Here is a 24,243-nt window from a genome sequence, read left to right as displayed (position 1 = left end):
AGCTACAGTTTCCCAGCCATACAGCCTGGGCTGGAAAATGGGACTAAAACAAAAACTGACAACAACAACAACAAAACCAACAACAAACCAAACCCACACGCATTTGAGTTTAAAGACTGTAAAGAGAATGGCTAAAGAAAAATTGAGTGCACTGTTTGTGCATACCAATTCTAGGTTCCCTACCTCGCTCATTAAATCAGTCTTCATCTCCACCCCTGAAATCTCTCCACACCCCCTCCTCTCTTAAATACCCTACACTAGAATTTCAATAGAGCTAGAGACACCTGAATCACAGCATTTCTTATGAGGGAAAGGTGACAAAGTGATTTTTAAATGGTTCTTTATTCATAAACTTGATGCAAGTTTACAAAATTTACTGTACATTGCCAAATAAATCTGCAATGAAAAATAAAATCCAAAAAACAAAGCATGCCAAATGTGCAGCTGTCAAATCTGCTAGCCATTAGGATATTAAAGAATTCAATAATGTATTCAAGATTTTGCCTTAAGGCTTAAGGAACTTTATAATGCTTTGAAGAATTCTGCCTTGTCACTTGCTATCCGAGCACTGGTAATCATTTAAAGGGAACCAAGTGAGCAAGAATAGCAGGTATCTTTAACCTGTCCTCTTAACCAACAAAACAGAATCAGGAGAAATTAAAAACACAAAATGCACAAGTGCCAAGTTTCCTGACTGTGGTTTGCAAAGTTTAAAAAGAAAAAGAAAAGAATCTAAAATCAAATGTGTAAAAAACACCTTTTGAGCCGGGTGATGGTGGCACGGCCTTTAGTCCCAACACTCCTCTGTGAGTTCGAGGCCAGCTGTTACACAGAGAAATCATCTCGAAAATCAAAAACAAAATCAAAAAGAAAACGAAAAGGAAAAAAACTCTGTACTGGTTTGTGCAGGAAAATGTGCTTCTGGGTTTCTTTTTAAAAGTGCTTAATAGCTAGAGTTTATATTTAAATCAAATTCAGGATTATTAAAAAAACTATTACCAACCAAAGAGGACTGATTCGGGTAGGGCGATAAAGTGGAAAGTACACTGATTTGTGTCACATCGTATGAAAGACTGACATATGCGGAATTCTTAATGGTCTTCTGATGGAAAAGCACTGGATGGCTATAGCAAAAAATTTAATGGTCTCCAATTTAGGTATCTTTTATACTTTTGCTCAAGGAGTCTTTGTACCAATCACTTTAGAAGTTTATCAGTTTATCAACAATTGCAACACCCCGTTAATAAGTGGAAAGGTAAAATAACTTCATAGTTTAGAACTTCGGGCTCTATACTGTGGCTCTTCCCAAGAAATGCTGGACCAAGAGGAGGCAGGTTCAGCACAGCAGGGGAAAGCACTGCTCACAAACGGCTCACTTTGCTTTCCCTAATATGAAAGAATATACTAAGACCATTCTTCCAGAAACAGTTCAAACTTTCACACAACCATGAAAAAGTTAACAATTTAATGAAGAGGCTTCCTGTCATAATTTTGGCAACAAAAAGATTTCAGACCTGAAAAGGCTATGGTTTAGAAGACCTAAAATTCCTAAACCAGTATTGACCATCAGTTAAACTTTTATTGGCTCTAAACGAACAAGATTTTGCAAATCTTCATACCCCATAGGCTCAATATAAGAAGGTTACTGTAAATTCACAGCTGCAGTAAACTGATGCTGACTTCCCTGCTTGCTTAAAAGATTTCACTTTTCAAGAAAGAGGTGGTGAGGAGTGGCTATTGTGTGTACTTAATAGGAAAAATACAGTAAAGGCCCCACTGTTCAGTCCAAGATACCTAAAGTGAGCAAAATGAAAAGGCTGTATCTGGATGTCAGTTGACAGATTATCCGCTATATAATCTATTAGCTAATGTCTTCGGTACTGCTGTTATACGGGCACTCAAAAGCTTATGTCTGCACGTTGGAACGATTTTCTTTAAAGCGACATTGGTCCAGACATATGTCAGCGTAGTTAGCCATCTTCCTTTGGAGGTGTGTACCAGCCTAAAATAAAAAAGAAACCACATTAACTACTTAAATCCTTAAGCAACTAGGAAAAGGCACTACTAAGATCAGGTCCAGTCTCTACTCATAATTTTGTTGTTTAACACTACTGTAGAAACTTAAACTTGTGTTTTGGTTACTAACCCGGCATTCAGATATGCTCACCATATCAAGTCACTGCATATGAATAAACCACACTTGAGTTTCCAACACCTATCATATGAATGGTATTCCTAGCTGATAATGACAGCATGACATAATAGTAGTCTACATGCTAACCTTCCATTTCAATTTTGTATTTAAAAGACATGTGGCAATTACTATTTAAAAAAATACTGGTAGGTAAAGTGTTGTCATGACATAAGATTCTAAGTATGTGAGGCAGTCTATCACAGAGTTAGTAATCTCATAATGTTTGTCCAAACATCAAGTTACACATGATAAGCACACAATTTTGTCAATTTAAAACAAAAAGATGTAAAACTTTGGAAACTAGAATTGCTTTCTGATACTGAATCCACTACTCTTTCATCAATGCAAGGCTTACACACACACAACATTTTCTATAAATATCTTTGAATGTCAATTGTAGAGTTTGCCTTAAGAAAGAAAAGGGAGCAAAGAGGACTGCTGCATACTCCACATAAGTCTAAACTTTCATAGAAAGGCAATTAGATGCTCAGTCATGACTGCCTGGCACAAAGCAGGCATTGGAACACACTCATCTGATATACTAAAAATGGCTATTATGAAAAAAGCCTGGGCTTAATCTCATATTGTAAGACCTCCCTTTCATGCTTTAAGACGTGGTTTTGACTATTATTTCTAAAAGTATCACTGAAAAAGTGACAAGTGGCATTGTCATTAAAATAAGTGTGCAAGACACAAATCTAAACTTAGAAACTAACACACATATGTAAGTGTGTACACCTACACTTGAGTGTGCATAGGTCAGAGGTCAACATCCCATTTCTTCCTCAACTGCTCTCCCCTTTTTTTGAGACAGGGTCTCAACCTGGAGCTCAATAATTCAGATTGGCTGGCTAGAGAGTTCTCTGTCTCCCCACAGGTGGGATCAGAGGCATCTCCTGTCATACCTGGCTTTTTGTGTGGGTTCTGGGAACAAACTCAGAGCCTCATACTTGCACGGTTAACTTCCCAGCCTAACTAACACATTTCTAGAAAGTTAAGACCATTTACTACAGATACTGACCCTTAGGAAAGTTACTTCCTTCTAGTCTGCACAAAAGAGCATTAGCTTCCCTCCCATGCTACAATGAACTCTTTGTTCAGGGCACTTGATTACGAAGTATGCTGCATGGGTACTATTCTTTTTCTTCGTGTTTATTAAAGGACACTTTGCCAGCTTTAGAGATGAGGAAAGTGGGGCTAAAAGAGATCACAGAAATGGCTCAGCGGGTGAAGGCAAAGCCAGAAAACCTGAGTTTGATTCTCAGAACCCACATGGTATATGTGGTGACAAGCACATACACACAAAACACATATTTCTTTTCTAAATAAATCATAGGACTAAATAAAAAACACAGAGCTAGAAGACACATAAATGGCACTTACAAACAAGTCTTCCAAGCCAGCCAGGCAATGCAGGCCTGTAATCCCAGCTACTGGGGAGACTGAAGCAGAAGGATTCAAAATTCAAGGCCTGCCTGAATTACAGAGTGATCTCAGAACCAGCCTGGGCAACTTAGTGAGATCCTATCTTAAAAAGTAAAACAAAATAGGAAAGAGAGAGAGAGAGAGAGAGAGAGAGAGAGAGAGAGAGAGAGAGAGAGAGAGAGAGAGAGAGAGAGAGAGAGAGAGAGAGAGAGAGAGAGAGAAGAAAAGCAAGAACAAGGGCAAGTCTTGTTCAAACAGTAAACCTGTTTCTCAGCAATACAATGTTTTGCCTGGTGGGGTTCTGGGTTTGACCCTGAGAGAGGAAGGAAGGAAGGTCTACCAAAGCACAAAGCTGAAGATGTTTCAGAAGCAGATGGTTATGATCCTGTTATGCTTCCTCAAGCACAGTGAGAGCTCCTACACAGAGTTGCTCACACAATTCCTTTAGTTACAGAATATGTTTCAAGTGAGCAAAAGGATTTATCCATTAAGCTGAATTCTTGGTTCAGACTCAAAAATTTAGGTCAGGTCTTCAGGGTACAGAAAAAAGCAATGTTAAGATTTATTGAGAAATTATGAATACAGCAAAAGTAAAGGGTTTTTCCACTATAACAATATTTGATAAAAAAAAAAGACAGAAACACAGGAACAAACAAGGCAAACAAGGAATAAACAAGGCATGTGTGTACAACTTCATGAATGGCACTAAGTACTTATTGAATTAAACATACCATTTTTCTCATGTATCTGTACAATGGAATTATAGGATTGTTGGGCCCGTGCTAGATTATACTGATTCTGAAAAAGAAATACACATTATTAAATCAAAACTGCAGCCAGATGAAAGCCATCAGAGTAAACTTACAGATGCATCACTGCTGAGCTTAAAAGGACATTTTCATTTCCAGAGGATCTGTGTTACTAACTTTCCATATTTACTACAATTTTATAGAAATAACAAAACCAGAATTGTACTTCACCAAAACCCCACAAACTTCAGAGTTGTTGTTTAAAGTCTTCCTACCACTGGTCAAGCAGGAAAGTTTATAATCCTAGTATGTGTCTCCATACTATCTGATCAAGTCAAAGGAAACATATTTAGAAGAGTAACGCCTCCAACTCTTCCTTCTCCTTATATCCAAAAGGACAGTCCATGAGATGCTGCTTCCAGACAAGAAGACACTAAGATCAGGCGCCATGCATCTAAATATTTGTAGTTAGAAATATAAAGAATGCTCACAATTGCCACCAAATCACCTCCTTTGACTAAAATAAGGAATTTTGTTTAAGGCACCAAGGGACTGAGTTTTGTCCCGCAAGCATGAATGGCTTACACCTAACTTCAATTACCATCAGACACACTCTCTCTAACAGCTCACCCCACCTACAGTAGCACATCATACAGCCTGGTGCAGAACACACAGTGATGAGCAATGACAAATTGTAGATAGAGACATTATCCCTTCCTGAGATGGGATTCCCCTCTGTATGCTGTCATTACCATTAATGAATAAAGAAACTGCTTTAGACCTATAGCAGGGCAGAACTTAGGTATGCGGAGAAAACTAAACTGAATACTGGGAGGAAGAAGGTGGAGACAGAGAAACCATGGAGCCGCCGGAGACAGAAGCCAGTTGGAATCTTGCCGGAAAGCTACAGCCACGTGGCAATACACAGATTAATAGAAATGGGTTAAATTAATATGTAAGAATTAGCGAATAAGAAGCTAGAACTGATGGGCCAGGCAATGATTTAATTAATACAGTTTCTGTGTGATTATTTTGGGGCTGAGCAGCCAGGAACGAACAAGTGGCCTCCTCTCCAACGCCTTCCCAACCCCACTTTCCTTATTTAAGTTAGCTACATTTTCTAGTTTCTTGTACTTTTTCAAGGGTGAATGCTGTTGTCCAAAGACCAACCCTGTATACATTTGTCAAATGGTAAAAACACCATGCTGAGGCCTTGCTCACGTGCTCCATTATGGCTGCCAAGGCTATCTGTATGCATCCCTACAGAGCTTCCCAGGAGTCCCTTGCTGCTGTCTAAAGCCACATCCTCCCTATGGTCTTATTTGCTGGTCGACTATTCAGTACAGCTGACCAAGTCCATGCATTTGTGGGTCACTTTTTTTTCATTTCTGTTCTGTACCAGTTGTAAACAGACGCTGTTTTCTACAGAGTAATCTAAAGCCCTGTCATCAGGCACCACACACACACACACACACACACACACACACCATAGCAGCAAAGAAAAATTTTAAAATACTTTCATGGGCTGGAGAGATGGTTCTGTGGTTAAGAACACTTGCTGCTCTTCCTGAGCACCAAGGTTTGATTACTAGTACCCCATATGGTGGCTTCCCACTCCAGTTCCAGGGATCTGAGGTCCTCTTCTGGACTCTGAGGACACCAAGCATGCATATGGTGCATTGACATATAAGAAATTTAGACAAAAACATCCATACACATTAATTTTTTTCAGAAAGAGAAAAATAAGAGAAACAGACTAAGCATAACAAAATATATACAACATACTCGCAGATGTCCATGGGATACTGTGCCCACTCTGCCTCTACCATTCTGGATAGCAGACACAGTTGATGGTTAACCTCCACTTTAAGGCACTATTAGGTCAGCAGCAGACTTCTGCTTACACCTTCAATAATCTCTCCCTTTCCTTTTAGTCGGTTTGACTCCTTTGCAACGGTGAGTTGGATTTTTGATCTGTTGTTATTTTCTGTTTTTATTTTTTTTAATTCGGATACAAGAAACTAGGTACCAGCATTTTTGAACAAGATAGGTTTTGGTGGATTCTGCTCTCTCTCACCTTCCCTAGCCTAGTAACTTCATTGCCTCCAATCTCTCTTCTTCCTCTTCCATGTCCGAGGAGGTTGTCTTTTCTCCTCCTCTTTCACTACCGTTCTGAGCCCTCCTTTAGTCCTGCACTGTTGCTGCTGTCCCAGACACTGCAGAATTTTATTTTTAAATCCCATTTAAGTAAAGGGCTGTATAAATCTGAAATTCTACAGAAAACTGTGTATTTTTGGCATACTAACTTACCAGTCTTATTTAACTAAACTAGGGATCAGAGAGTATCTGTCTCTCTTTTTTCTTTTCAGCATTATGGATTGGCTTCACTCAACAACTTTAGGAGGGTTTTTTAGAATTTTACTATTGCCATTGTAGTTAAAAATTATTTTTAATTTTATATTTGATTTTTAACTATAATTTAGAAAGGCACTTAATTTACAAATTCATCTGTCCTTTAATTGGTCTCTTCATTATTATCTTCTAACTTAATTACATATTTGAATAATATGATTTAGAAGGTAGCAAACCACAAGGTTTTTGTATTGTCTGCCTTGTCTTATAAAATAATCTGCTGTGATTTTTTTCCATTTTCCATGTATGTTTGGGAAGGATGCAGGGATCCAGTACTGGGCACAGGGCTCTGTTGGTTCCCAGATAGCCTGCTCGCTAGTACTCAAAGTCACACATGCAGACCTCTTTCTTTGCTGGCAGACTCATCTATTTTTCCCTGTGGTTTAACTGAGGTTTTTCTCTTTAATTTTAAGCTACTCTGTATGTTCAGTTAAATTCTTCTTCAGATCTCTCTTAACACCATTCCTGGTCTTATTAAATGATCAAGTTCACTCTTCTGTTTTTAAATGTTTTCTTTTCTTCGGCTTTTAGGGTCTCATGTAAATCAGCCTGGCCTTGATTTCACTATGTAGCCAAAAATTACCTTGAATTTCTGATTGTTCTGCCTCTACCTTCTAAGTGCTGGGGTGATAGGCATGTGACCATGTGCCCAGCTTCAACATTTCATAGAACTATTATATTGCACTTCAAAATAAAGTTGCTATTTGTGTTTTGCAGCATTGGGGACTGAACGCACGCTAAGTAAGCACTCAATCACTAGCCTCTAACCCCAGTCCTTACCCCTCCCTATCTGTGATCTGGTGCCTGGGTGGCCTAGTTGTCATCTTTAACTGAATTTCCTGTTTGTTTGATTTTAACCTTTGGGAAGCCTGCAAGCTTCAGTTAGAAGCATTTTCTGTGGAGGATGAGTCTGCTTCTGTGAGAGCCGTGACTGCAGCTCACATGGAGCCACAACAGAGCCTGTGGAGGTAGCATTCTTATATTTGGCACCAAAACCTAGCTCACTTATAAATACTAGACAAGGCTGCCTAGTCACTCCCTAGCACCGGAAAAGACGAAAATAAAACAGATCTTTCCTGGGCTTGTGAGCACCACTCAGGGTTCCACAAGAGAAGGACAGAAACAAAGGGACACTGTCCTGACTGCAGAAGCAGGGTCAGCACTGCCCTGAAGGCTGCGTACTCCAGGACTTCACTACCTTCACTAATGTTCCCTCTGTAACATGCACGCTATGCACTTTAGCGTGCTCTATTTTATGGTTTTGGAGATAGGGTTTCCTTATATATAGCCCAGTTGAGCCTAGAATTCCTGTGTAGCCTGCTGGCCTCAAATTTGCAATCTTCCTTAGCTTCCCAAGTGCTGGGAACTACCTTTTCATGAACAGGACCCTGTAAAGATTTATTACTTGTATAGCCAGCCTCCAGTTAATGCTACAGTTTTTATTTCCTAGTAAGTGAACAGGAAACAGCCTGGCTACCATCCTTCTAAAGGCCATTCTTGTTCTCACTGAGGACAGACTGGACATCTACCTCTCCCAAGGCTGCTGCTTGCACAGAGCTACCAAGTTCTCAGCCCATTCTTCCAAACTGACCTTGATCATGTCTGCTGGGAGGAACTCTGTTTTCCAGCATGTGTAAATTTATATCAGTTAATTCAGCTTTTAGAAAGCACGTACATTCAATTACTTTCAATTAATAACTGAGTCATTTAAAATATTATATTTTGTTTTCTTGACTAAGACCAAATGTAATATTTAAAATACTCTAAAGTAATAAATATATGGCAAAAAGAAATTTGAAGAACACAAAATTCAAACCTCATTCCTAATCTGACCCCATCAGTATTTCAAAACCCTTTATTAGAAACAATAGCTATTAATACCTGAATGTCCTTCCAAAGACAGTCCATACTGATACATATTTACAGAGCTCTCCAGTCCTCCTCATTGCTGTCCCTACTACTACATATACATGCACCCACCAACACACATCAACAGCATATTTTTAACACTATTTAAAATATTTATTATTGTATGTGTACGTGTGTGGGCACACATGTCTCAGCATACGTGTGGCAATCAGAAGACAACAGTGATGTTAGTATGTGACATTTTACAATAATGAGCTCAAACTAAACATGTCTGTGAATATGAGAGACTAAGTGGGGTTAAGGGACTGCAGTGAGCATCTTGTCTTACACATGTGCTTGCTGCCTTCACTTCTCTAAAACAAGAAAATCAAATGAAAATTAAGCTGTCTCAAAAATAATTGAAACGGGGGCTGGAGAGATGACTCATCAGTTAAAAGCATTTGTTCTTGGAGAGGATCGGAGTTCAGTTCTGATTCCCACATGGTGACTCACAACTGTCTATTTCAACTGCAGTTCATCCAAGTCCTCTTCTGGCCTTTGAGGGGACCAGGCACACATGTGGTCCACAGCACATACATCCAGGCAAAACACTCATAGATATAAAAATAACTAAACTTCAAAACTAAAATCAAGACAGAAATATGCCTCACACGTGACCTACGCTAGCTTGAGGGCACCTCAGCATGTCTGTGGAATTCTGAAGTAAGTACCTTATTTGCTCCAAACTGCACCCGGGCCTTTCCTTTCACCAAGGTGGCATTGATCTGCATGATGACTGATTCTATAGAGTAGGCGCTGCTCCAGCCCTACGGGAAGAAAAAAACACAGTGGTCTTCATAGTTTCCACTCAGGAAAACCTAATGAAACATCACAGAAAAACCCAATAACATCAAAACAGTGCTAAAAAATTTGTAGCAAAGAGGAAAATATTGGACAATTTCTAGGATCTTATAAACAATCCTGTGTCCTAAACATCTAAACCTAAATGAATTATAATTTTAAATAAGCATTATTCTCAGTGGTTGTCCCAGCATGGACTGAGCTCAAAGTACAATGAAATTTTACCAGTTTACCTTAGATTTTGTTTATTAAAGTTGGTGCTACTAAAATATTTTTTAAAAAAAATTTAAGCTGCTACATTTAAGAACTTTGCTCTTAGAACCCAGCTAATTTATGAAAATAGTCCACCAAGACTGAGAATTGGGCACAAAGAGTTACCTGTTTTGTAAGAAGTTCCATACATAATGCTCCTCCACCCAACACGTACCTTTAAAAAATAAAGCAAGCATACAAAATCTTCTAAATATAAATATTCCTTAACTTCTAAAGCATTACTAAGAAATCATGCACACAAAATTACAAGATAACATATAACAATGAAACTTGTTAGGGACATAAGACTGGGGCCCATTTCAAATGTTTATAGTCATTAATATAATCAACTTGTCAAACAAATTGAACAGAATACTTATAAACTTTTCCATGTCAAAACTGTTTTCTTAGCTAGCATTAAAGTGTTCCTCTGTCCCTGCAGCTTTCCCTGCACCCTGTGGCAAGGCTGCAAACTCTGCTGTCTGCCCTCTCCAGAGTTACACACAGCAGTAGGGAGCTTTACAGTCTGAACTGCTTTAGCTGCTTTGTTGAGGCTGCACAGTAGAGTGTGTCCCAACCCCAACACAATGAGACTCCACAGTGGAGCCCACACACCACCTAACATAGCTCCACAAAATTTAAACTGTCTTCTGAGATTGAAAGTTGTGTTTTAGTCATACTTCAGAAATTTTCAGTCAGTCAGCAGTTTTTCCTCTTAGTAGTTGGAATACAAAAACAAAGCTATTTTGTTTTGACTTTGCCTGGCCGTTTCTGCCATAGTAGCATGGGATCTCAACTAGCATCACATCACCATCCTGTACTCTTAGTACGGTCTGAGGATCCGTCTCTCTAGAATGGTTTCCCTTTCTTTTGTGTATTATGTGGTGCATGCCTGTTATGTATACATGTTGGTATGAAGGCCAGAGATAAATCTCAGCTGCCTTCTCAATGAACCTGGTGCTCACCAATTTAGCTAGACTGGCTAGCCAATCAGTTTCAAGGATTTCTCCTTGGCCCCACTTCCCCAGTGCCAGAATTAAAGGCACAAGCCACCATACATAGATTTTATGTGGGTTCTGGGGATCTGAGCTCAGGTCCTAGTTTCTCAGCACACATTTTACCAACTGAGTCATCTCTTCCATTCCTAGAACATTTTTTAAATTGTTATTTCCCTTTTCCTATACCATTTAATGACAGGTGGATCCAATATCCATGGTTAAGTATGTTTACCAGAGAAAGGAGGGGAAAAATGACTTGTTACACAATTTATAATGTTATAGCAATTTTAGTGTTGCTATACTTGGCTAAGTGAAGGCTAGTGTTTTGAGCAAGAGATACAAAAGTTTAAAAATCACCATTATTTCCACCCTATGTTTATTTTGTGTATGTAAATATTTGGTTAGGTTACCTAATATTCTCCTTCCAAAAATGGCCATAAAATAAGTTTTATGGTAGAAAAGCTACTTTCCCTGCCTAATCCAAAAGCATGTAGGGAACGTTTAAAGGTAACAAAACCAATCTTCACAATTCTAAACATCTTTGCTCTGTGCTCTTAGCCTATGATCTCTACTCATTCTAATAGTATTTGTGAACAGCACTATAACAGCTTGCCAAAAGTAGCAATAAGATCCCTAAGGGTTCACTTTAGCTTTTTCTGAACATCACTCAGAACTTTGGGATTCTGACAGTGCAACACTTTCCAAACAACAAACCAGACGATGCCATATCCTGCGATGCCAAAGTGAGGGGGGAAAAGACTAAAGAAATTTAGAATAAGTTATTCAGCATCTTTGTGGAAGACAGATTTAGGAGAAGTTATTTAGTGTCTCTGGAAAATCACATCAAGTCTCTAAGAAGCAGCTTTGGAAAGGAATATCACTTAGTCTGGTGTCCAAAATGCTTATTAACATACCACAGAACTTTCTGGGAGATACGGCAAAGAATTGGGCCACAGGCAACTAAATCAACTTTTAAAGATGTATTCCCAGATCATGTTGTAGACATCTAAGTGGCTCAATACATCATAAAAATGGATTTAAGGCCATGTTTTCTGTTTGTTTTTCTGTTTAGCTGAGCTTTACAGACACTATTGGCCAGTTCTACAATATTCTGTAATCCCAGCATCAGTTCATATATATTCTGACTACACTGAGAAATCTTAGTAGGATGTGATCTCAAAAACATAGCATCTATACTTATATTTGCTTTGCACATTTGTTTCTATATTACAAGAGACTATTCTAAGAAGTTCTGACGTCTGTCTTTAGGAGTCACCAGTACTTTGAACAAAATGTAACCCACTACTCTCTCAAACACAGAAATGATCAGCCTAGGGACAATATTTTTAGATTTTATTATTACAGTAGGAATCGCCTCACAAAGTGGAATTAGCTGAATACTTGAAAATTCTCAAAGAATTTTTTAAAAAAAGATTTATTTTCATCCGTGCGTGCATATGCCAGCAGAAGCAAGAAGAGGGCATTAAATCCCTAGGAACTAGAGTGACTTGTAGCTGAAAGCCAACTCGCGTGGGTGCTGGAAACTGAAGTCAGGTCCTTAGGAAGGGAAACTGTTCTATAACTGAGCCATCTCTCCTGCTCCCTACAAGCAGTTTAATGATTCCTATATGGGGGACTATGAAACATTTCATAATTAACTTGATCTTTTCCATGCCTCCCATAGCCTCCTAACTACAAAAAGAAGCAATATAAAATTCAGTATGGCTGTATGGCAAACACCTATCTACACTGGGTTCAGCTCCAGTCAACTCAGGTTTCCCAATTATCACTGTGACTGCACTCAATATCACAGGCCTATGGGAACCACAATAACTATAACTTTCTTGAAATCCTCAATGGTCTATATTTGAAAATGCTTTTTTCAAAAGACAGGATCTTTATAAATATTGACTATATTACCTAAAATCCATATCTGGATGGATGGATGGATGGATACTGTACAGCCAAGGCTAGCCTGAAACTCACAATCCTAATCAGTTTCTGACAGTTTGGGATTACAGGCAGGCACACTCAGCTAAAACCCAATTCTCAAGGATCAATATCTATAAATAAAATCCATTACAGTATCTACTTATAAATAACTAATTTGTGCCAGCCTGAATGTGGACCCCAAGTCAGCGCTATTGGTTTCATCAGGGGATGTCTTAGAAATGTAAAGCCTCTGGCTCCCTCAACTGACTTGACACAAAATTGCAAAAGTTCAGCAATCCTACCTTCCCAGGGTCCAGCTAGTTCCGCAAAAGACCCTGACACCTACGATCACAGAAAAGTAAATATGCATGTAACTTACCCTCCTGAGAGAACAGGTAACACCACTCGAACAAATGGAGGATCAAATGGAAAATTATCCTAGAAAAAAATGCAAGTTTAATCAATTTTAAGAACATCATTTTTAATTTTGCAATATTTAGAAGGTTTTCAAGTAATCGATAAAAATGTATCCTCTTATTATCTGGTAATATAAAGGTTATAAAAGTAAAATTAGTACCAAGCTAAAGATGAGAAACAGGTAAATAAAAATGTCAAATATGGAATTCAAGTCAGGACAGAATAGGACAGAGCTGCATTAACTCACGTTGTACACTAAGAAGCATGGCTGTGGGCAGGCCCAGAAGAGGAATGGAAGAGGTTAGCAAACTGCAGAATGCAGACTCACAGCAAGGAGGCAAGAGGAGGGGCTGGAACACACCAAAGAAAGACCTGGGGGCCTTCTGCATGTTAGGCTGGGCCCTAAAGGGAACAACAGCCAACTGCCATCACAGGGAGTCAAGTCTGGCTCTCAGCCCTCTCCATCACTGATTCTCTAGATATCCCCACTGCCTGTGGTCCTGGCAGGGGCAAATGTTAATCCCCCTGGGGAAGAATACAATACCGTAAACCCCTCTGCAATCTTTCACATATAATGTGCATCTTACTAAGACTTAAGACAAAAGGACAACACAATGCGAAGACAGAAGCAGAACAGCAAAACCAGAGTCAGCAGGCACATGTTAGAGTAACCAAACATCTGGAAGGAAGAGAAGAAGCAGCCAAACCTCAGCAGAACTGCATATAGTAAAACAGAACCCACAGGATTCTGGACTCTGGAGCTACAAGAACTAACAACCTAATGAGTGACTGACTACTGCAACAAACTTTAGAAAGAGATTCAGTAAATAGAAAACCACATCACAAATATCACAAACATCCAAGGTGAAGTTAGAAAAGGTCAAAAAGGGTAGGAAGGGTGAAAAATGCAAAAAAAATAACAAGTCACAATGTTTATCAAACACCTGAGCCTTAGAAAAGAGAATGGGGCAGAAAAACTGGATAAGAATTTTTCAAAGACCCCTCAAGGTTTGGCCACTGTGAGCACTTTCAGGAAAGACTAGAGGTGAAAGGTATCTTCAGAGTTAGCAACTTGCCAACCTAAAAAATCTATATTCCTCAAGCATGCAGTTAAAGCCAGCCAAAGCAGCATATACCTGTAACTCCAGCAATCAGGATGAGTTTGAGACTAGTCTGTGCTTCATAGCAAGACCTTGTCTCAAAGAAAAATCAAATCAAATCAAATTTTACCGTCTAAAAAGAAATACTCAACAATATTTTTCAGGCAGGAAAAAAGATCATGCTAGATACAACCTGAGAATAAGGAACATGAAAATTCCAAATCTGTCTGGTCCCAGAATCCAAGTATAGAATGTAAATCCGTATGTTGAGTACATGAACTCAAATGTTCTAAGGCTATGAAATTACAAGAGCAAAAAATGAATATTGGACTTTGACAATTCAAGGATATATATGGGAGGAGTAAGAGAACTAAGCTAAAAGGCAGGAAATGGGAGAGTCATAAGAAAATCTAAAGGGGCGGGGAACAGAACAATAAAGTAGAAAATCACCTATAATGTGGTAGATTTAATCCCAATATCAATAGTAACATTCAAAACAATAACTAAGTGGTTTCAAAAAGTCAAAGATGATGCTGAAGAGATGCCTGGACAAACACAGAACCTGAGTTCTCGTCTCAGAACCAAGGAAGTCAGGTATGTCAGCACATGCCGGTGACTCCCGCTGGGGTGACAGGGACAGGGGGATCTCAGTCTAGACAAACTGAAGAACTCCAAAGCTAGTCAGAGAACCTGTCCCTTCTCTGACTCTAAAAAGGTGGAGAAACATCTCATCGTGCGGATAGTGGCTAAAGCCACCAAGAGTGTTAGAAATTAGTTCCTGACAACAAGGCCAATAAAGCCGCCCATAACTTCCTACAGCAGCTGGAAGGTGAATGACTTCCTGCTCCTGTTGAAGAGAGACCAAGGGATGCTAAGAGAAATTATGTCCAATTTTTATGTCCAAACAACATGATTAAAAGGGAAGTGATGCTATTTTTAAAACTCATTTTGAGGCAAGATAGGAACAAATATGCTTTATTCAATTATTTCCAAGAGGACAATAAGTCGAAAAACAATTACCATACTTTCAGTAACTTTCTCTGCCTGCTCACAAGCTTTCCAGGAACATAAAAATTATCAAAATTGGCTGTGCGGTGGTGGTGCACATCTTTAATCCCAGCACTCAGAAAGGCAAAGGTAGGTGTAGCTCTGTGAGTTCAAGGCCAGCCTGGTCTACAAGAGCTAGTTCTAGGACAGCTAGGGCTGTTAACCCTGTCTCAAAAAAAAAAAAAAAAAAAAAAAAAAAATCAATCCTCCCAGCAGAAGAGGCTCATTTCTAGTGGCTACAGTGGATTATCTTAGATTTCTACTGCAAGTTAGAAAGACACCTGCCCTTTCATACATAACAGCCAACTTTCAATTCTATCTCTAATTTAACAGAATAACAAAAACACGGGACACACAGCTTGGAAGAACAGAACTATTATTAGAATGATCTCTAAACACATGACCCTGAATGATTAACTATAAAATCTCTTTTGATTGCTTGAGAACTACCTTCAGTTTCAAAAAGGAAGTCAACAGAGCTTAGAGACTTCTCCATAAACTGTGCTCTGGGTTTCAATAAATAAAGATCTTTATAAATTCTAAATATGAAGAAAATATTCTTTAATGTCTTCATTTCTTCCTTCAAAACATCTTAAGTCCTGTTTCACCTACTGTACCACCAACACCATAAACAAGCTCTATACCATTTCTGGCTAGGATTGCAGTCAAAGCCTCCAACTGGTCTCCTGGAAATTACTAGACACTATTCCCCAGCACTGCGGAAAGCACGATGACTGTTCACGACAAAACAAGAAGCTGAGCAGACCAACTATGCCCTTAACTAAAACCCTCCATAAATGGTTTATACCACAAAGGGCAGATCCCAGACACTGTACGCTTGCCATGTTCTCCATAGCCCAACAGCCAGCTCCCTTGTCCCCAGAAGGACTACAAATCCAAAGCCTTAAAAAGCATGAGACAATTCAAAGTCACTTGGGTAAACGAATGTGGATGGACAAACACTGTAACTGTATGACAACTGCTACACTAGTCCTCTTCAACTCAGAATAGGGCAAAGAGAAGCCCTGCATCACCTCAACATAAATCCTCAAAACACCTCAATCTAGTGGAGGTTCTCAATCAGTAGATTTTATTATATTATACATTAAATCACAACATTTTATCTAGAGCCTATTACCATTCATTCTTTCTTAACTTTTATTTTTAACATCTTCAAAATTACTAAGTATAACACAAACTCAGAAAGGAACATAAATATACACCTTTACAAAATATTGTAAAGTGGATGCCCATGTGACCAACACTCTAGTAGGTCAACAGTCTGCAAGCAGAACACCCACAGATGTCCCTTTCTACTCGGCAGCTCCTTGCCCTAATGTGTATAGTGACTGCCCCTTTGCTATCTAGTTCTGCTGCCCAGGTATGAGCCCCAACTTCAGTGTTTCTGAGCTTTCTTCTCGCTGTTGCTTACCTAAAAAGTCTTCCTAGAATTTTTTTTCCAATTTTACCAGGTTCCCCTGCCCCATGCAACTTTAGTACAGTGGAAATGTGTATGTTTTGTGGCTAAAGACCATTATAATAGCTAAGAATATCTCATTTAAAGGACCAATTTTCACCTACCTATACTGACAATGTATGTCCTATACAATACTAGTTTTACAAACTTTTGAACTCTATACAAATGGAACTAAACAAAATGACTAGGAATCGAGCCTAACTGCTCAGTGTTTATCTGCTTAACACTGTATAAAAGAATGGCTTATCTTCTCAAATATGTCTGTCTATCTTACAGATTCCACAATCTCCACTTTACGTAACTTGGGTTATTTTTGGCTTAGGGTTATGACAAGCAATGCTGCTCTGAACACTCTCATTTATGTTTCCTCGTCTGTCTAAGGACTCACGTCTTGTGGAATATATATATATATATATATATATATATATATATATATATATATATGCCTCATGAATTTCCTGTAACTAGACAGATCCAGTATCAACTTTTAATCCTAGCACTCGGTAGGGAGAGGCATGCAGACCTCTGAGTTGGAGGCCAGTCTGGTCTAGATAACAAGCTCCAGACGAGTCAAGGCTCACTGTGTACAGTGAGACATAAATCAATCAATCAATCAATCAATGCTGAACTACATGGGGTATGAATATATTCTAGTTTCCAAGGCAGCTGAACCCATTAGAAGAACATGGAATCCCATTACAATATTCTTACCTTAAAAGAGAAGTTAAGCAAAATATATTCTATGCCTTCTTTTTCTTTTAAGATCTGAAGATCACTGTGCAAAGGACTATCAGAGTCAACCCTAAGAATAAAACAAAAGCCAGTTCAAACAAGGTTAGAAAACCCTTTCTTACTAAACTCCAACTGAACCAGTCCAAGAGGGACAACAGACCCCCAGAGTAAGTTCAAACAGAAGTTCTAAAGTGATCCACAGTCCCAGAAAAAGATGGATTACAATGGGCTCTAGTTCCTTGGGAACAAAGGGAATTTAAAATTAACAGTCATTTCAAAGAACAACAGCCGGATACATGTAATTTTTCAAACTCAAAAACATTTTGATGATATACTTTCCTAAAATTATAATTTTAGCAAAGGAGTTTAAGGAAAGAAATTTACCACTAGTAAAACCATGAAAAGTAAATCACTGTAAAAAAAATTCTTTAACTCTTCTGTATGTACCGCCTAAATCTCCTTCCTCCACACATCAACAGTACTGCACAGTCCCATATTGTTTGTAAGTTGTCACTGTCTTAAAACACTCAACCTTCCTCCCTGACTTTATTCAGGAAGCCTCAGAAACAGCTCCCTTAATTAATCTAACAACTACTTCCAGAGTAGTAATGACCAGGTAAATGCCAGAATATAAAAGTATAAAATTGATGAGGCAAAAAAAAAGAAAGAAAACCAAAATATTTCATTGTAGAAAGCAGATCAGCGTAAGAGGCACTTACTTGTGTAGTTTGACATGCCAGTCATACAAGCTGTCATTTATTAATTCCACTGAATAAATCCCTGTGGAGACACAGGCACACTGGTTATTCTTCATTTGATTATGTATTACTCTGGTGTAAATAAATTTACATATTAAATATACTAAATAGCCAGTAACCGTCAATTTTTACTATTAAAATAATTAAAGCTGAAGTGGGTGGTGGTGGTGCATGCATTTAATCCCAACACTTGGGAGGCAGAGACAGGTGGATCTCTGTGAGTTCGAGGCCAGCCTGGTCTACATGAGGTAGTTCCAGGACAGGCTCCAAAGCAAGACAGAGAAACCCTGTCTCGAAAAACCAAAAACCAAAAAAAAAAAGCTATCAACGAAAAGATACTTTAATGAATTAAAAAAACTGATTACTACTCACTTTCACTAAAAACATATATTATGCAAATAATTTTCTATGTATGCAGATACTTCTAAGAAAATAGAATGCTATATAAACTACTTTAATCTTTACCTTTGAGATGTCTTTTTTCCTCTGTCAATCTTTTTACAGCATACATGTAACTTATTTTTTATTATTTGTATTATTTTATATGTGTATATCAATCTATGCCACCTATGTGCATGCCTGTGGAGGCCATCACGGGGCCTCTGACATGAGTGCTGGGACCTGAACATGGATCCTCCACATAAGCTAAGTGCTCTTAACCACTGTCTAGTCCTTAGCCACACCCTAGCCAATCTTTAAAACAACTTTACATTATTGTTCATGAATCCAGAATAACTGAGTCAATTATTCCTAAGTTGGTTATTTCTTGCTTATTAATACCACAATAATTTTTTTCCTCAGGCTCTATAGCACTCAAATCTTACTGGATAAGAAAAACTTTTTTCTTAATTCTTGCTGCTGAGGAATGAATCCCAGGGCCCCACGCACTACACAAATGTTCTACCAATGAGCTACATCTCCAACCCTGAAAAAGAACATTTTCTTCATAGAATTATGAAATGGGGAAATCCATCAATTTTGAAAAGAATACTACTCCCATGTTTAAGTTTTATTGTTTCAGAAGAAAACTATGAAAATAAATTCAGCAAGTTTTTTCTCGTACAACAAAATATATTAACCTTACTTATTTTATAAAGCAGTACTACTCATGATTTTGCCAGAAGATAAAAATCATGAGTTTATCTCCATAAAGAAGAAGGCAAAAGAAAAATTATGGTGTATTTGTATAATTTTTTTAAATACAAAAAAGAAACTCATTTTATCTCCTACATCTTTTAGAATTTCATTAAACCTGAGTTTTGCATCCCTAAAATAAAGTCAATACAAATTTCTAACTCTGTCTTCCTATATTAATTACATCTAAGCTGGGTGTGGGGCACACATGTCTAACCCCATCATGATTAAACAAAAAAATAATGAGTTCAAAGCCAGTTTAGGCTAAATGTTCCTCCATCACTCCCCTGAGAGAAAGCAAAAGAAAAACGACACCCCCTGAAGAAACAAATGGCCAGCAGAGCCAGGGCCTCACCTGCCTTGTAGCTCTGTGATCTGTAGACGTCCCTGAGCTCCTTCATGAGTCGATCTGATGCTTGCACTGACCCGGACACTGCACCCTAAGACAACACGTAATTAAAAGCTTAAGATATCAGAGTCTGATGTAAAACTTTAAAATGACGTTGGGGAAACGATCAACATTCAACATTAAGAAGTAAAGATGTACCACACAGTAGTGGAACCACCTTTAATCCCAACTGGGAGGCAAAGGCAGGCAGATCTCTGACTTCAAGGCCAAGCTGATCTACAGAGTGAGTTTCAGGGCAGCCAGGGTTACACAGAGAAACCCTGTCTGGTGGGAGGGGGGAGAAAAAGAGGGGAGGGAGGGGGAGGAAAGAAAAAAAAGGAAAGGAAAGGAGAGGAGGGGAGGGGAGGGGAGGGGAGGGGAGGGGAGGGGAGGGGAGGAGAGGAGAGGAGAGGAGAGGAGAGGAGAGGAGAGGAGAGGAGAGGAGAGGAGAGGAGAGGAGAGGAGAGGAGAGGAGAGGAGAGGAGAGGAGAGGAGAGGAGAGGAGGTCAAGAAGCTCACCTGAATAAAGAATTATGAAGTATCAAGAAAAACAAAAAACTGAAGACATGTCTAGCTTGTTCATATCATGAGGATGCCTCACAGTATGTCCAGAACACCGCAGAATATGTTACAGCTTAGAGTTCAGTATGAGTCTATTTCAAACCACTTCTAAAAATGTTAGAAGGCCCTCACTATGACACAGCATGGACTGAAACAGGACTCCAGTTAATAAGACAAGAGGTTATACTCAAGGTCTAGCTACATCATAAGAAAACAGCACACTGTCTTCGCACAGTTTGGTTTTCCTTCACAGCACTGGGACATTTCTAAAGATGAAGCTGAATGCAAATTTTTTTCATTATGTAAAAATGAAGATTTTAGACTGAGATAGCTCAGCAGGTAAAGTCACTTGTTACCAAGTCTGATGACCTCAGTTTGCTTCCCAGGGCCCACATGGTACAAGGAGAAAACTAATATCCACGAGTTGTCCTCTGACTCTTGTGTGTGCTATTGCAGGCACCCTCCCCCCATACACACATGCAAAAATAACTTTTTAAAAAAAAATCACAAAGCTTAAAGGTTGTTAAAAAGGTTAAAAAGGTCTATTTTCCAGCTATGTGATCCTGAACTAGTTTATACATGTGAACTGCATACCCGTAGCACACTCATGTATAGGTGCAAATGTACATGTGTACTCATGCATGTACAGGCCCAAAGCTGATGTGTGCAGTGGATCGTTCTTGACTGCCTTGCAACTTATTCAGTGAGGTAGGATCTTTTAATTGAACTATAGTCTAGTGTAACTAGTCAGCTTGCTCAGGGGATTCTGTCTCTGCCTTCTCAGTTGAGAAATATAGGGATCTGAACACCAACAAAGCAACCACATTAACCACTGAGCCATCTCCCAGTCCTTGAGCTGGTTTTAAGCCCTGGTTTTTGCATCTATAAAATATGAAAAATGTCTAATTCCTACAACAGCTATGAAGATTCTATGAAGATTAAATGGGAAGGTAATATAAAGCACTTAAGTCTTATGTCAGAGTATCCAATAATATGTAGCTGGTCTAACTATATAAAGCATACAAACTGAAGCCCATCATAAGACATAGCAAGTAAAGTATTAGTTCAGATGCTACAAACTTACTTTAATAATAAAGATGTGGGCTTAAAATTAAAGTTCTCTTCAATAAAAATGCCAATTAAATTAGCATATTAAATATGATTGAAGGAAGGATAAGACTTTATTTGTTATAATTCTTGATATTAACTTGCATAACAAGTTATTCACAGTGTTTTTCCAGCGGGCCCTGACATCATGGAGTTTAATAAGCTGCTCTAATTCAGGGCAGTAGGTGTCAGATAACCAGAGTACCATTACATACTTCCCTTGTCTGGGCAACACACACACAAACACACACACACACACACACACACACACACACACTCTTTTCATTTTTAGTAAGTCATCCAAAGGCTATCCACTGTTTGCCTACATTTTAAAGCTGAACAACCTGAAGCCACACAAGCATGTTTGTCACCAAACAATGAACCTCATGCTGCTATGTTGCGTCTCACAAAAGGCATGATAAATGACCTGACATAGTGGTGCACACCTTTAAGCCCAGCACTCAGGAGGTAGAAACAGGCAGATCTCTGAATTGAAGGCCATCCTGGTCTATGCAGAGTTCCAGGCTAGCCAGAGCTACATAGTAAGACTTTGTAGAGCGTGAGGGGTGGGGTTAAGTAAATCCAAAAAGAAAAGTTACTTCTGGGTTGGTTAGACATGAAGGACAGAGGTCAGATTAATGGGAAGACAGAGTCCCAGTAATACTCTGTAGGAGGCTGAATCTGAACATACAGAAACCATGGTAGGGGAACAAGTAAAGAAGCAACAATAGGATGAAAAGAGGGGTTTTCTCTAGGTTCGTTTCTGTCATTGTGATAAAAATACCCTAGCAAAAACTAACTTAAGGAAAGAATGGGGTTTATTTCAATCTACAATTCCATGTCACAGTCTGTCACTTTGGATAAGTCGAGAAAAGAACTTCAAATAGTCATACCACACCTAGAGTCAAGAGCGGAGAGAAATGAACGCGTACATGCTCACCCATTTGCTTGCTTGATTGTGGTTTGCTTTTGTCTTCTCTACAGAACTCAAGACTCCCTACCTAGGGAATGGTGTCATCCAAAATAGTCTGAGTCTTTCCACATCAGTTAACTTAGTAAGACAGTTCCTTGACAGGCATACCTACAGTCCAATTCAATGTAAATAACCCCTCACTGAGACTCTTCCCATCTTAATTCTAGGTTATATCAAGTTTATAATTAACCATCGGAGGATTATTATATAGAGATAGCAGAATATGTTTCCAAGATATGAAGAACAGATGAACAGGGTAGAAAGTAGCTGTCAACAATCAGGAGAAGCAGCCTAGGTCAGCAAAACAAATGACTGAATCCACCACTTAAGGATGGAAACAGAGGGCAGTTGAGACTCGTATATTAATGAATTACCCAATTATTAATTGGAACTATTTAACCAGAGTCCAAGTTCTAGATACTTAATCACACTTACATTTAAATGGTCTTGCCTTTGAGTCTTCCTAATTTTCTCCAATATTGCCAAATTTTCTTTTTCAATTCCTTCGTCCTCTGACTTTTTCCCATTAATAGGCTCTTCTTCCTTCATCTCATAGTGATCCAAGTCTTCTATATCCTACAAAGAAAAAAAATAAGCTCATTCAGGTTTCTCTTCTTCACTAGTTAAGAAACTAGACAAAAAATAATTTTGAATGGAATAAAAAGAGTAAAAGAAAGGAAGGCTGCATCTACTCTATGAGGACAGGGAACCCACATTCCATTCAGAAGGTCCTCTCCTTCAATGCCTTCTGTTCGGGGAAAGCAGGATTGAGTACAGCAGATTCCACAGCTTCATAAAGTCGTGACTATTGCCAAATATGCCATCTTTCACAATCTATTATGAGGAACTTCTCAAACAATCTAGTGACAGGTGTTAAGAACTTCAGCTATTTATACTTTGTTCTAGATACCTGACCTCTAGTGTTTTATTCTAAGAAATGTGAACACTAATTTAGGCTTAACTACATCTACTTCATTCTAATAATTACAAAAACAAAATCTACACATACATACCCAAAAAAAGCAAAACAGTTAATTCAGTGGATCATCCATCATGTGGTCATTAAAATACTAAAAACAACCTAATTCTCTTTATTTTGAGACATGTTCTTATGTAGCACAGGATGGCTCAAACTCCCTATGTAGCTAAAGATGACCCAGATCTTTTGATACCTCTATTTCTCCTGATGCTAAGATTACAGGCCAGTGCCACCATGCTGTTTTATATGGTGTTGGGGACCATATGGGTTATATGGTGTTGTATGGTGTATATTGGCAAAAGTGTCACACCGCACAACAAACCTCACTCAAGAGATTTATTGGGAAGAAAAGAATCCAGGAGGGTGGCTGCCTGCCTGTAGGGTGAGAAGCAGCTGTAGACTGAACAGGGTACAAAGCTTATATAGGATTTGGGAGCTTTCCAGAGTGGCTTGTGATTGGTGGATTTTTGTAGCCTGACTCTGTGGCAAGCACAGAAATTGGTGGGATTTCAAGCCCTGGTCCTGGGGTCAAGTTGGGGTCAGGGTGTTTTTCTTTGGATCAGGTCTCTGGTCTAGTCAGGGGGCCGGACATTTTTTCCTTGGCCCTTTTCACTGCACACTGTTTTATGTGATGCTCAGGGACCAAGGTCAGGACCTTGTGCATGCTAGGCAAGTACTTTACTAGCCAAGGTATAGACAGACACATAATTATTTTTTTCTATCAATAAACACCCAGAAATAAATAAAAAAAAACATGGAATATATATAGAATCTCCATGCTATCAAAACAAGAACTGAAACAGAAAATGCTAGAAAGGCTTTTAGATCTAAATTTAGTGTTTCAAATTATCTATGGTAAGCACCTATGGACTTCTATAATCAGGTGAAGTTTTCAAAAA

General features: G+C 38.7%; 1 protein-coding gene across 2 annotated transcripts in view; it reads right to left on the bottom strand.

The window, feature by feature from the left end:
• Positions 1-323: 323 nt before the first annotated feature.
• The window catches only part of Ube2q2 (ubiquitin conjugating enzyme E2 Q2), a 57,744-nt gene continuing 33,824 nt past the window's right edge, over positions 324-24,243 (bottom strand). For both annotated transcript variants that reach the window (XM_038323883.1, XM_038323882.1), the window contains 9 exons: positions 22,801-22,941; positions 19,692-19,776; positions 18,164-18,224; positions 17,424-17,514; positions 13,051-13,109; positions 9,868-9,916; positions 9,360-9,455; positions 4,351-4,417; positions 324-2,002 (listed from right to left, as the gene is read on the bottom strand). In XM_038323883.1, coding sequence (XP_038179811.1) covers positions 1,971-2,002; positions 4,351-4,417; positions 9,360-9,455; positions 9,868-9,916; positions 13,051-13,109; positions 17,424-17,514; positions 18,164-18,224; positions 19,692-19,776; positions 22,801-22,941 — 681 coding nt within the window. In that variant the 3' untranslated portion in view covers positions 324-1,970. The remainder of the gene's footprint in view (positions 2,003-4,350; positions 4,418-9,359; positions 9,456-9,867; positions 9,917-13,050; positions 13,110-17,423; positions 17,515-18,163; positions 18,225-19,691; positions 19,777-22,800; positions 22,942-24,243) is intronic.

The sequence above is a fragment of the Arvicola amphibius genome, chromosome 3 (assembly GCF_903992535.2).
Source record: "Arvicola amphibius chromosome 3, mArvAmp1.2, whole genome shotgun sequence".
NCBI classification, from domain to species: Eukaryota; Metazoa; Chordata; class Mammalia; order Rodentia; family Cricetidae; genus Arvicola; species Arvicola amphibius.
Note: the sequence above shows the minus strand (reverse complement) of the source record. Positions and strands in the feature narration are given on the sequence as shown.